Source organism: Salpingoeca rosetta (assembly GCF_000188695.1).
Source record: "Salpingoeca rosetta unplaced genomic scaffold supercont1.15, whole genome shotgun sequence".
NCBI classification, from domain to species: domain Eukaryota; class Choanoflagellata; order Craspedida; family Salpingoecidae; genus Salpingoeca; species Salpingoeca rosetta.
Genome location: NW_004754919.1, coordinates 480,725 through 494,898, shown reverse-complemented (window position 1 = coordinate 494,898; position 14,174 = coordinate 480,725). Strand labels below are relative to the sequence as shown.

Below are 14,174 nucleotides of genomic sequence, written 5' to 3'. Positions count from 1 at the left end.
CGATTTCAAAAGTCATTATGCGACCTTGGCTCTGATGCAGCTGGTGGGTGAGGAGTCAATTGTCGCAAGCTTCTGCCGCACCAGCGATTGCCTCCAGACGTCTCGCCGGCGTTCAAGGTCAAGTCGATCATGCACCCGCCTTTACGCGCGGACGCACCGACACACACACACACACACACACACACACACACACACACACACACACACACACACACACACACACACACACACACACACACACACACACACACACACACACACACACACACACACACGCACATACACACACGCACACGCACGCATGACGCACATCCGCAACATGCAGGTGCGCCAGAGGTGGCGGCGATTTCAGCAGCGGCGGTACCAGCGCCCATCGACACGCCCCTCCCCGTCCGCCTCACAGGCACCGCCCTCTCATACAGGGATGGCGTGCTTGCAGGCACGGTGCCCGCACTCTCCATTCAAAATCACGGCGATAACGACGACGGATCTGCATGCGAGCACATCGCTTCTCTAGCCAGCAGTGGTGACGATGATGATGATGATGATAATGCTACAGCAAGCACTCCCACAGCACCCAACAGTTGGCTGGTTGGTGTTGGCACCAGTGTGAATCACAGCACCACCAGCACTGACAGCAACAACAGCAATGGCAGCAACGGCAGTACCAGCACGGATGAACAGCTGTTGTTCCTCTTGACGACATACGCGCACGTGACGTCTGCAAACATCACAGCACCGCTGTTTCACGCGCCGCTGCTGAATATCACGACAGACAGCAACGGCTTGAATGCTCGCAACACAACCAGCGCACTGGCGTGTGCCATGCGGTGCCACGTTGCACTCCCTGTTCACGTGTGTCCACGTGGCCATGTGGACGTTGTGTCCACCACACGCATTCCCCTCGTGCTACGCCCCGTCATCACCACAGCCACCACCACCACCACTACCACTGCAAGTGAAATTGAGAATGAGAGCACTGGCACAATGCCAGCGACACCCGTGCTGCTCCCAACCAGCAACCAGACGCTGCTCCTTGAAGGAAGAGCGCTCTTCCCTCGCGACGCGCCACCATCAGCACCACCCCCACCTCCACTGTCGTCGTCGCCGTCACCAGTGCTGTTGCCGCTGTGCTCCGCGCGCTTTCATGGGGATGGCGTTGACGTGTGCGGATATGTGCGCGCGATCAACGATACGCACGCCACGGTGGAGGTTGACATGAACAACACAGTCGCAGACACGCAGCTGCTGCTCACTGTCCATGTTGACGGGGTGGCGAGCAATGCCGTTCCAATCATCGTTGCCCCGACGGTTCGCGTTGATGCGCCGCCACCAGCAGCGCGGCTGCCGCACCTCTACTTCCAATCGCCGCTCGCAGTGCCGGCATCACTCGCATCGCTCATCGCCAACGCAACACAACTGGCGCACCAAGACGTAGATGGCAGCGGTGGCAGCGGCAGTGGCGACGGCGACGGCGCAACAGCAGCCGTTGATGCGCTTGCGGGGCTGGTGCTGCTTCCTTTCAACATTACTGGCGAGTGGAATGGCGTCATGATGCAAGGTTCCGCAAACAGCAGCAGCACCAGCAGCAGCAGCAGTAACAACAACAACAACACCACGTACAGCTATGACAGCACTGCAGCAGCGTCTCTGCTGGACGTGGAGGTGTTACTGTCCTCCAGTGATAGAGGTGAACGCGTGTGGAGTGGTGTTGCCATTGTTGTGTCCGCCACAACCACGCACGCCTCCTGCATTGTGGCCGTGCCAGCTGCACTGTGCGAGCAGCCCAACACCCCCGCGTCTCTCGCCGTGATTGTGTCTGTCGGGCCCCTCTCTTCGCCTCAGACCACTATTGCACGCGCGCTCCTCCCACGTGGCGTCACCGCCCTCTCCTCCCCAGCCACAGTCACGGTCGGTGGCCGCACGCACAGCGTGCACGCACGTGCAGTGATGTGGCGACAGCACATGTTGCGTTCCGCCCTGGCTGTTCACCTGCACTGGGATGCTGTACCAACAACAGCACAGCTGCAGGTGTCCCTCAAATGCACGCCAGCCACCACCACCACCATGGCAGCCGCAACCGCCACGACAACAACAGCACTCCCCGCACGCATGTCAGCGGCTGGCGCAAGCCTGTGGACCACAGCTGTTATCTTTGAAGATCTTTCCGAATCGTCCGCACTCGTTCCTCTTCTACAGGGGGCATGCCGCGTGCGTCTCACCATGACAGGGCCACCATCATTAGCTGCTGCGTCGACGCCTGTGACGCTTTCGCTTCCCCTCTACACACGCGCCCCGACTCACGTGTTGGATGCGGTGTCGGCTGCAACCACCACCGCTGTGCTCTCACGCGACAGCTCGCCGCCATTTTCAAATCATCTCAACGGCGACCGTGATGTTGGCGGTGATGATGCTGGGCAGCTTGCTGCGGTGTGGATGGGCGTTGCACCACCTCGTTCCCAGGCGTTTGCTTCCACCCTCTCGGGTTCAAGTGCATGTGTTGGCGACATCGATCCAGCAGTTGCAGCAGCAGCCCATGCCACAGCAGTCGTGCTTGTTAGCGATGGTGTCGGTCTTGAGAGTGTCAACACCAGCACCGTTCATGTGCACTTTGCTCACGACGTCCTCGCACCACTCGCATCGTCGTTGCCTTGGGCGTGGGCGGGATCAAGCAATGTCACCAGCAGCAATGTCAACAGCAGCAGCGACGATACCAGCAGCAACAGCACGCTTGCTTTCGTAATGTGCAATGCCACCACGTGCACGTGTCCAACTGTGCCCGGCAGCGCACCAGACGCACCACACACCAAGGACACCGGTTCAGCCACTGTAGCTGAGGGATCATCATCGGCCATCACCACATCAACGCCCCTCCTCTCCCTCTCCTTTTCCCGCTTTCACAACGCATCGTCGTCAGCATCATCATCATCTTCATCAACAACAACATCATCATCGACGCTTGTCATGATGACAGGAACGCACCGCGCGCTGCCGTGGTCCCTTGGTGGTGCTGGCAGCGCCAGCGGTATTGTCGGCGGTGTTGGCAGTGCGGAACGTGGCGGGATGCGCGTGTGGGGCACAGCAAACGGACTTGTGATGATTGAGGGGGCGCCAGTGTCAAGAACGGTGCTCCGTCTTCCCATCACATCCGCGCTTCCGCTACCAATTCGAAGCAACTCATCACACACCGCCAATACACCAACTGGATCATCGTCGTCGTCATCATCATCATCATCATCATCGTCATCCTCGACACTGCCAGCCATGCACGAGCACGTGGCGTCTGTGTTAGCGCTTGATGCCCACTTGAGTGCGCTTGACACCGTCAGCGTGCTCCTGGCAGCCCCGAGTCCCGCCAACACGCGCGGTGCACACATTGCCCTCGCCGCTTTTGCCTCGCCGCCGTTTTACCACCCATTGGCTGTTGGCGGTGGTGGTGTCGACGATGGTGGTGCTGGCTCCGCACGGCAACAGTACCAGCAACAACAGCCGTTCATTGCACTCTACGGCGAGGATGATGGTGTGGCGACCACCGATGCGTCATCCACAACAGCATCAGCAACAGCGGCGTCGTCGTCGTTCAATGCGAGCGCACACCTGCAGAGCGTGGCCACACCTGCGCTGCTTCCCTTTGCCGCGCCCTCCCAGAACATGCAACCATCATCATCATCATCATCAAGTTCGACATCAGCAGCAGGAGAGGCTGTCGAACACACGTGTGTGGGACTGGTGGTGACAACGGACAGCCAAGTGACCACTACCACCACATTCGACAATGACTGGCATATTGTGTCCGCACAGCTGAACACCGATGGCTCCATATCTGCACATGTGCACACGCAGCGCAGCGGTGACAGCGGTGACAGCGACACTTCGAGTAAAAGCTGCTCACCCTCGTTGATGACTGTGCATCTAACGATTGGCAGTGGCTTGGTTGCATTGGATGCTGTTGCTGAGCACCAGTGGCAAGCGCACATCCCGCCCTCACACAGCGCCGCGCTCGTTGCTGCCGATTGCATCGCAGGCAGTGGTGGCGCCACTTGCGCTGTCACACTCACCATCACGCCACCGCCATCGTCGTCATCGTTGTCAGTGGTTGAACAGAGTGGCGTGCTTGCATGCACACCTGGCAATTTCCCCAGCGCGGATGTGTCACTGCCAGCGACAGCCGCTGCCTCGTGGTCCCACGCCATTCCCCTTCACCCATCCTCCTCGTCTTCCTCTTCATCATCATCATCATCATCGTCGTCGTCGTCGTCATCATCATCGTCATCCAGCGTGGGCCCTCGTGCCGTTGTTCTGGCCCAGCGGCTGCCTGATGCGGCAAACCACCGTGCGAGCTCATATACATCACCGTCAGCACTTCCACAGGTCATGCCCCTGTCGCGCAATCCGTCCACAGCCACAACTACCACCACAAGCACAACTGCAACCACCACCACAGCAAATGTGTGCGCCTCCTTTGCCGTTACTGTGATGCGGAGCACGCCTGCTGGCGTGGCCATGGAGGATAGCGTGCTTGACGTGTATTTGCTGCCCAACGAGACAGCAGCAGCAGCAGGCAGCTACAACGGCAGCAGATGGAGTGATGATGGCGATGATGATGCCCTATTTTCCGGTCGCTCTCCTTTGCTTCGTGTGCATGGGTCCATTGGCCAAACTGTTGTGCGCACGTGCGACGCCCATACAGCAGTTGCCCTCACCCGCGCTCTCACCGCTCCGCACACCAGCAACAACACCACAGCGCCGGCACAGTTGCTGGCACTGCGTGGGCGGTCGACATCGCAGTCGGGCGCTGTCACTGTGCTTGCACCGCCACACGCGTCCCCCACAACCAGCGCAGCGGCACTTGCAGAGTCATCATCCCAATTGAGTCGACAGCAGCTGGCCGTGGTGAATGGTGCCGGCGGATTTGGCGTTGCGTTTGCAACAGCAGCAGCGACGGCAACAACAGCGGGCTGTCGATCGCCCACAGCGGCGTCACAAACCCCAAGCACGGGTGCCCTTGCTGCGGTTGAGTTTAAGGTTACGCTGTCTCAGCGTGTCATCTCTGCGCTCACCAGCAGCGGCACTGTTGACGCCCTCTCCTTCCAAGCACGCGTGTGGAGCGATGGGGCAACAGCGATAGGAAACGCCAGCACCACCAGTAGTAACACGAGCGACAATGTTGACGACGACACCAGCACAGACGATGAAACCACCAACAACAACACCAACAACAACAACACCAACAACACCAACAACAACAACAACAACAACACCAACAACAACAACACCAACAACAACAACAACAACACCAACAACAACAACGGCGGCAGTTCACTCGGTGTCGTGTCACATGCCATTTCGCTCACCATCGCCCAGGCGTATTCCACACGAAGCGTCACGGGTGGTCAGAGTGCCGACGCGTCACCATCATCTACAGTCACGGTCCACCTTACGCCAGCACACAGTGCGCTGTTGTCGTCACCAACGTCGCTCGAGGCAACGGTGGTGCAGTTGTTTGCGCAGGAACGGCGGGCCGCAACAGGCAATGACGCTGAGGGCGGTGGGGCGTGGCACGAGCTGTGTGCCGGGAGATTTGAATCTGTTGTTGGCGACTGGCGTGCAACTACAGCAGGCGATGGGAACAATGAGCTCCCACGCGGACAGGCAACGCTTCTTGACCTGTATGCCAGCGCCACCGCCGACGCAGGGCGTGTGGTGGCGTGGACGCGTGTGAACCGTCTTCGCCGCACGCTGCAGCTTGTGCCTGTTACCCTTGCTGCCCCTCAACGTACCAAAGCGTTCGCAGACGCGTCAGGTATGCAGCGGTGGTGGCTGCAGTCGGCCTCCACGTCACCGTCTGCAGCGCCGCTGCCGTCACTGCTGGCAACGCGTGGCGGCTGGAGCGTCCGCCATGCATTCCAGTCCAGTGCCGTTGTCTCGTTCCTTGATGACACCCTGTCATCGACACATGCAAGGGCTACCGCTGCTGGCAGTGCTGTCGTGACGCTGAGCGAGATTGCACAGGTCTCTATCGCACTGTGCAGCTGCAACAGCGCCAACAACGAGAGGGTTGATGGGTGCACACCACAACTCTCGTCGACCACCTCCACCCCCACTTCCACCTCCTCGACTTCAACGTCCTCAGCACCGCCGTGCGTGCTTGTGAACGCTGCGCCGGCATTTGTGTCGGACCCTCCATTCCCCGTGATTAGCGATGCCGTTGTGGCGCAAGCAGCCATCAACGCCAGCAAACCCACAGCAGTGGCTCCTGCCGCTGTTGGCGTGAACATCGCATCAAATCACCCGCAGCGGCCATATGTCATCCGCCTGCACGCTCCACTCTTCGACCAGCCAACGCCACAGTCTTCCCAAGTGTCTGGCACTGCTGGATCTGTGCCTGTAGAGTCGGGCCTTGACGCGTTGCAGTCGCTGGGGCTGACGCTTGGCGTTGTTGTCACTGATGATGGCGATGGTAGCGGTGACACCACGTCGCCCCATCTGCAATTGCTTGCAAGCACGACATTGTCGACCGCCTCAGCCACAGCAGAGTTGCCATCCTTGTCTTCGCTCCTGCTGAGCGTGCCTGCTGTTGTGCATGTGCAACTCGGGGCGCACGACATTGTCTCACAACGATTTGACGCGAGCCGCGTGCGTGTGGACGTGTGCGGAACACAACAGCGCCCGCCTGAGTTTGCAACGCCACCCGTCATCCACATCACCAGCTATGGCCCTCTCCTTGCCACACCAACACAGTCGCTCCTCACAGCAGCAACAGCAGATGCAGCAACAGCAACAGCACCAGTTGTGTTTGCGCGGTTGCCGCTGTCAGACACGAATGCGGACCACCTGCTGTGTTCAACAGGTGCCGCCGACACGCTAGCTGTGGCGGTTGTGGAAGCAAGCAGTGGCGGTGGTGGTGGTGCGCACGGCGTTGCTGCGGATGTGGCGAGAGATGCTGGTGTGCAGCATGTGGTGTCGCTGACGGCCAGTACTCCCGCGCACGTTGGGGACAGCATTGCCGCCACTGTCACGGCGCGGGATATGAGCGGGCTCACGGCAACAGTGAATGTGACAGTCAGCGTTGCGCCACGACTGCAGCTTGTTCTCTCCCCTGCAACGACCACGCCAGCAGGCTTACTGTTCGAGGAAGATGGGGAGACGGCACACGTTCCGTACCCGTGGCACTTGCCAACCCCGTCATCCGCAGCCGCAGTTTGTTCGGGCCGTACTGTGAACAGCACCACAGGCGAGAACATCGCCACGCAAGACGCCGGCACAAATACAGCAACACCAGCGTACGAGGTGGCACTGTGCGAGCAAAGCAACTGCAGTGCTGTTGTGGACACGTGTGTCCGTGCTGCATTTGGGGACACCGTGTTTGAAGCAATGACAACAGCGACAGCAACAGATGCAGCCCTCAACTGCACTGCCATCCAGCGCTTTGAATCCTGCTTGGCAACAGCCCTGCAGGCGCCAAGCAGCACCACCGACGCTGCCGGTCGCTGTCGCTTGCCAATCTTAAATGTGCTCTTTGGATATGACGAGGAGACTGTGGGCCAAGGCTCAACCACCACAACCAGCAGCAGCAGCTCCAGCAGCAGTGCCATGGACGGTGAAGCGAGTGCAGAGGCAGCCGCCCGTGTTGTTGGCAACACGTGCGCACCGCGGGGTGTTCTTGACGCTTTGACGCAGCAGTGTGCGAGCACATGCGCTTGCCGCGTCATCAACTCGCAGCAGGGGGTGCAACTTTTCTCATCCACAACATCCAACATGAACACGACGACAAACACGGCCACCTCAGCCACAAGCAACAGCAACAGCAACAGTAACAGCAACAGCAGTAGTCATGACGCAGTGTGCACGCAGCCGCAATTTGTCGTATCGGAGAGTGTTGAACCAGGCATGCGCTTGGGTACGCTGTTTGCGTCCATGACCACCGCTGGCGGCGACGCTTCTGCTCCCGCCCTGCCTTCGCTGACGTGCTGGCAGGACACATGCGAGCTGTGGACATGGAACAGCACGCAAGCAGCGTGGCGCTGTCTTCGTGGTGGCAGTGTTGGTGACAGCACCGGCGTGAACGAAGAGACCTTGGATGCAGTGGATGTGCCCATCCTCACATTCACGGCGGCTGCGTCTTCACTGCAACAACAAGAACAGCATCAGCAGCAACAAGAACAATGGTCCAATAGCAGCCGCCTTGCTCCGTTGGCTGATGTTGTGCTGGGTCGCCGCTTGGATTTCGAAGCTGCAGATGCTGTCACCGTCACCGTCATGTGCACGGACACGCAGGCAACGCAGTCAGAGGTGCTGACCGACACGGCTGTGGGTGCTGATGGCGCTACTGGCGCGGCGGTCTTGATGGCGCCGCTCCGCTTCACGCTCACGCTTGCTGTTGTGAACACAGAGCCCATGCTCACGTCTTCGCACGCACACGTGCTGGCGTCTTGGGGCGACCGTGGTGGCGCAACGCCTGTCGTTCTGCCACTTTCGGACCTTTCATCGTCCTCATCCCCCTCGTCTTCGCCCGTGACAGCGCCGCTGGCGAGCGCATATGTGCGCGCGTATCCATCGACCATCACGCTGGCGGCAAATGCTGAGCTTGCTGATCTCCGTCCTTTGCAGCGACGGCTTGCGTGCTCCATTCTCCCCGCTGCTGCCCTCACAACAGCAACAGGTGGTGGTGACGGCCTCGCGTGTACGGCACGCATCGGCTATGATGCCTTCAGCGAAGCCGTTGTGTCCGTGGATGTGCCCGCGGGCGTGAACATCATAACACACCCCCGCCTGCTGCTCACGTTTGAGGCAAACACAGCGCAGTCCCAAGTGCTGGGCAACAGCGTTGTGTGTGATGGAGACAGCGCCAATAGTGTGCGCGATGATATTGGCGCTTGTGCTGTGCTGCTGCCAGTTGGGCAGACGGGCGTCAACGCAAGTGCAGCAGAGGCAGCGCGCTTGAACGCCACGTCGTTTGCACTGCCCATGTGTCTGGATACACAGGCACCCGTGCTGGCCCTCCAGTCGATGGAGGTCGCGGACTTGAACACTCGCACTGTGCGCATCGTCTACATGCTAGAGGATGGCGGCTTTCCCTCGTCTGCAAGCGATGCTGCGTGCGGCGTTGCGCAGCTGTTGCCTGACGTCACGTGCACGCTGCGTGTGCAGGGCGGCAGCGAGGCAGCAGCTGTGCCGTGTAACATCACGTCGCACACCGTTGCTGTTGATAACGCCACCGCCGTCGACCTGGCACAAGCATCGGCACAGGCATGCAAACCTGTCTCTGCAGGGCCGGTCGGCAGCGGCAGCAGCAACGGCGGCGATGACACTGACAGCCTCGATGCACTGAGAAAAATCCAGCTGCCCTTCCCACGAACACACGAGCTGATGCTGGTGGTCCCTGATGAAGGGACGTTTGTCGTCACCATCAGCAGTGTGGATGCAGCCGGAAACCGAGCGCGCGAAGTGACAGCACCTGTTCGTGTCGTGCGGGATGTGTTGGATATTGGCATCACCTCCAATCTCATCATTCTGGATGGTGGGAGTGATGGCGATGATACGGGTGGCACTGCTGGTGGCAGTGTACAGGCGCTTGCGTCTGTTGGTGGTGCAAGCGTCACGTGTGGTGGTACTGACGGCAGCACCACCACGGATGCCAGCGTGTGCTCTGCACGTGCAGCCGGGCAAGGTGCGGATGTGTCTGTTGTCTCGCTTGTTGCTGGTGGTGATGGCAGCGGGGGCAGCGGCCACCGTGGTGATGGGTGGGTGGATCTGAGCCTTTCCTTTGACGCCACGGCTGCCGATGCCACTGCCGCCCAGTCGTCATCAGCGTCGCCAGCGTTCCTGACGCACAGCGAGACTTTTGGCGTGCATGTGGACGTGGGTCCTCCCCAGATCTCGTTTGTGCAGCCGCCGTCACTGTCCCCGTTCTTTGTGGGGTGGCAGCCCGTGGGTGCCGCTGCGTTTCCCATTGACATTCGCGTTGCCTTGAGCGAGCAAGTTGCCTCCTTCAAGTGCCGCGTGCGTGTGTGGGATATTGCATGGAACACAACCTGTTGCCAGCAGGATCGACAACAACAACAGCAGCAGCAGCAGTTGGAGCAGGTCGGCACCGGGAACACAAGCCCGACATGCACGCTTGGATCCGCGCCCATGTGCACACAATCGTTCGCTCACGCTGCTGGCAGCGGTGTGTGTCAGACGGCGTTTGCCGCGTGTGCACAAGCGCTGCTTAATGATGTGCAATCGTCCCAGCAGCAGCAGCAGCAGCTGGGACCTTCGCTGCCCGTGTTTGACAGCGAGTGGGCCATGTGCACCCCAACACTTCAACTCAGCATGGCTGACAGCAGCGTGAACGAGGGTGATGTGACCGTGTCTGATGCTGGCACGACGCAGGTGGTGGTGCCTACGGGTGTCGCTGCTTTGCGTGATTTACTGTGGACGGTCGATGTGCAGGCGACAGATGTGGCTGGACGAGCCATGGCAACACCGCAGCAGTGGGCGTGGTTCCCGCAACTACCACAGCAACAGCAGCAGCAGCAGGAACAGCAGCAGAACGAGGCAGAAGGTGGAGAAGGCAGCAACGCCGCCAGCCAAGGCAACGATTCGTGCGCCTCCACCGTTGGCGGTCTGTGGGCCGGTGCGGGTGTCGTGTGGGTGCTGCTGATTGGCGTCGTCGCGTATGCGCTGTACTCGCCAGACAGGCGCCACTACCTGCTGCAAGGGTGGCGGGCGCGCACGCTGGCCAACCAGGTGCGCATGCGGCAGTCGAGCTACCTCGATGCGGCCAAGGACTCTGGCCGTGCGAGCGCCGGTGCTGTTGGTGGCCGCACATCCTCGCGCCCCGTGCTGCAGCTCGAGCCCGTGCCTGAAGACGGGGGCGAGGGCGATGCACGCTCACGCAACAGCAGCAGGAACAGTTTTGCCCGCCCACACAGCCGCAGCAGCAGCAGCACTGGTGGCGGGTATCAGCAGCAGTATCAGCCACCGCTTCTTCGCAGTGGGCTGTCTACTCCTCAGGGAGGCGCGTTTGATCAGCAGGTGTACGGACCCAGCATCACGGACAGCTATGACAGCATGCGGCAGGCAGATGTGTTTGAGATGGGGTCCATGCCATCCATCTACGATGCTGCGATGAGCGAGGACGGTGCGAGCGACTTTGTGTCGACAGAGCTGGCGGATGCCATGCAGCGTGCGCAGGCTACGGTGTCGCAGGTGCAGGAGACGGCGCTTGAGCAGCTCACAGCGATGAAGAGGGATCTGGGCCTGTTGAGTGACGAGGAGGAGGAGGAGGAGGAGGAGGAGGGTGGTGATGGCGATGGCGATCATGGTGGTGGTGGCAGTGTGAGGGTGCGTGGTGGCGGTGTTGCTGGCAGACACACCATGCAGCCGCTGCTTGAGGAGGACGAAGGGGAAGAAGAAGAAATGGGAGAAGAAGAAGCCACACGTGTTCATGGTGTACATGCACATGGCACTACACAGCATCAGCAAAAGCACGGCGGAAAAGTGGACTTGGACGTGGATGTGCTACAGGCGCAGTATGCACGCCGCATGAGCGCCCAGTCTCCCACACAAGGCCAAGGTCACATGCACGACGCTGTTTTCCGTGTTGGTGGCGGTGATGGTACTGAAAGTGGCGGTGATGGCCGTGCTGGCAACACGCGTGAACCCGCTGTTGCACCTGCTGCACCTGGTGCCAGCTGTAACGAAGATGTGGTGGATGAGGTGAGCGATGTTGAGCTTGACCTGGAGAACGACGTGTCTGGTTTGCTGCCGCAGCACGAAGCGCTGTTGGCCGCCAACTACAGCCGTGCGGTCGGTGTCAGCCGACGACGTGGAGGTGGCATGGGCGACAGTGACGATGCTGCTGCTGGTGATGATGATGGTGGTGATGATGAGGAAGACCGTGCAGGCATGGGCCTGGCGTCGATTGGTTTGAGAGAGGTGGCAAGCAGCGGCGGCGTGAACAACAGGCAGCGCTCAGCACACATGCGAAGCGGCAACGAAGACAGCCGTAATGGTGGCCGTGTCTTGGACAGCCCGCCGCGGACACGTGGGGCGTTCAGGCCGTATGCTGCCGATGGTGAGGTCCGCAACTCAACACCCAAGCGCAGCAGCAACACAGTGCGGTCACGTGGCCTTCCTGGCGTGAGCGGCGGTGAGCGCGCGAGAAGCATGAATTACGTGTCGTCACCACCGACAGAGGCACCGCCCGCGCCACCGTCGTTTGTGCACACGACAACACCGCCCTCGGCAGCAGCGTTAACGCCTGCATCTCTCTCTGCGTCGTCAACGCGCTCGGCATCGCTGAGCAGGCGTGGCGGCGGGTCGCGTGGGCAGCAGCAGCAGCAGCAGCAGCGCAGTGGCGGCAGCGGCACTGGTGGTGGAACGACCACGCCGACATCTGATGGTGGGGCGCCGATGCTCATGCTGACACGCAGTGCGCAGCGTCGCATACAGGCGCGGCAGCAGCAGTCGCAGCATGGCAGCGGCGAGGGGACGCCGCGAACAGCCTCTGGGCTGTCGCCAACGTCTCCCGAGTCATCGCTCACGTCACCGGTTCCGCAGCTTCAGGGCGCAGGTATCTCGGCACCCAGCCGTCAATACAACTACATAACCGACACTGACGATGACGATGACGACGACGATGATGTTGAGATGCTGTGATAGCCCGCGTGTGAGTGTGTTTGTGAGTGTGTGTGTGCGTGCGAGTGTGTGTGTATGTGTATGTGTGTGTGTGTGTGTGCCAGTGTGTGTGCTAGTGCGTGTGCTCGTGTTGTACTGGCTAGTGCGCCATTGTGGTGCCGTTGTGTTACATTATATGGTCTGATTGCTTGTTTGACACAACCGCTTCCCATTCTTCCCTTTATGTTGTTCTTTCATTTCGTTCCATGTCTTTTTGACCTTGCGACAAAGAGAGCTTCTCTTGCGCGCCTTTCCTTCCTTTCTTTATTGTCGATCACATATCACACCCATGCACAAGTTCCTTTTTGAGTATTGTTGGTTGCCTTGTCATGGCGGCGTTTGATTGTTAGTTAATGCATGCATGCTCGTTCGTGGCTGGGCGCTGTTGCTTTTGCAGATTGGTTGTATTTCTCGCTCGAGTAGTAGTAAAGGACATGCACAAGCAGACACAACATGCGCGTTGTGGTGATAACATCCGACACAAAAACGCACAGACAACAGACGTGCACGTGTGGCAAGGAAGAAGATGAAGAAGAAGAGTTGGCTGGGTGGATTGGGTGGACTGGGTTGCAACACACCAAAAGGTGCCGAGTGTTAGGTCAGCAAAGGGAGGAATGGAAGAAAGCATGCAAGATGGTTTTGCGTTCAAGGGAAGAAAGGGACAAGACGAGCAAAGCGGGGTGGCTGTTTTCGACTAGTTGATTGCGCGTGAAACACGGGGACGAGGCTCGGTTGCTCCCTCATGCGTGTGTTCACGGATCTGCGTGTGGTGGCGGTGTGAGACGTGTTACTGCCTGACGTTTACGTCGAGGATCTGGTAGCCGCGGCCAACCGATTGCAGCTTGTTCTGGCCATAGTCAAACTGAATGCCAATCCGGAAGTCAAACTCGAGGGTACCGTCAATGATGTCTTGCTGGAACGAGGTGAAGTTGAACTGTTTTTCGGCGGTCATGTGTGTGTGTGTGTGCGTGTGCGTGTGTGTTTTGGGTGATGGTGTGAGTGAGTGAGTGTTGTGGTGTTTTGGGGAGGGGGGGGACACAAGATGTGCCTACAACTACACAGAGAGCGCAGAGCCACTCACAATTTGGTCCAAAAAACAAAAAAACCACAACGTAAACATGGAAACATGCATGCAATCACACACACACACACACACACACACACACACACACACACACACACACACACACACACACACACACACACACACACGAAGCGCACCTGCACGGCAGCGACAGAGTCCTTGTACACGCCAGGGTTGTTGGTGAAAGGGACGGGTGGGGTGATGGTAGCGGGGAGGAAGCGCATGTGCTGGTTCTTGAAGTCGGTGAAGGAGATGCCGTAGGTTGCCATGAACTGTGGTTGAACATTTGAGGGAGGGGGGAAGGACGGGACATGGTGAATTCGTGTGTGTGTATGTGTGTGTGTGTGTGTGTGTGTGTGTGTGTGTGTGTGTGTGTGTGTGTGTGTGTGTGTGTGTGTGTGTGTGTGTGTGTGTGTGTGTGTGT

At 59.4% G+C, this 14,174-nt stretch overlaps 2 protein-coding genes across 2 annotated transcripts in view; one reads left to right on the top strand and one right to left on the bottom strand.

Annotated features, from left to right (window-relative positions):
• Positions 1-34: 34 nt before the first annotated feature.
• On the top strand, positions 35-12,648 carry PTSG_05903 (uncharacterized protein; the record flags this gene model as incomplete). Its single annotated transcript, XM_004992739.1, has 3 exons — positions 35-122; positions 326-10,002; positions 10,048-12,648. The coding sequence occupies 3 exons, from the start codon at positions 35-37 to the stop codon at positions 12,646-12,648; spliced, it is 12,366 nt and encodes a 4,121-aa protein (XP_004992796.1).
• A 351-nt stretch (positions 12,649-12,999) lies between these two features.
• Positions 13,000-14,174, bottom strand: part of PTSG_05902 (uncharacterized protein) — a 2,742-nt gene continuing 1,567 nt past the window's right edge. The window contains exons 4-5 of the mRNA XM_004992738.1: positions 13,888-14,022; positions 13,000-13,600 (exon numbers count right to left, since the gene is read on the bottom strand). Coding sequence (XP_004992795.1) covers positions 13,454-13,600; positions 13,888-14,022 — 282 coding nt within the window. The 3' untranslated portion in view covers positions 13,000-13,453. The remainder of the gene's footprint in view (positions 13,601-13,887; positions 14,023-14,174) is intronic.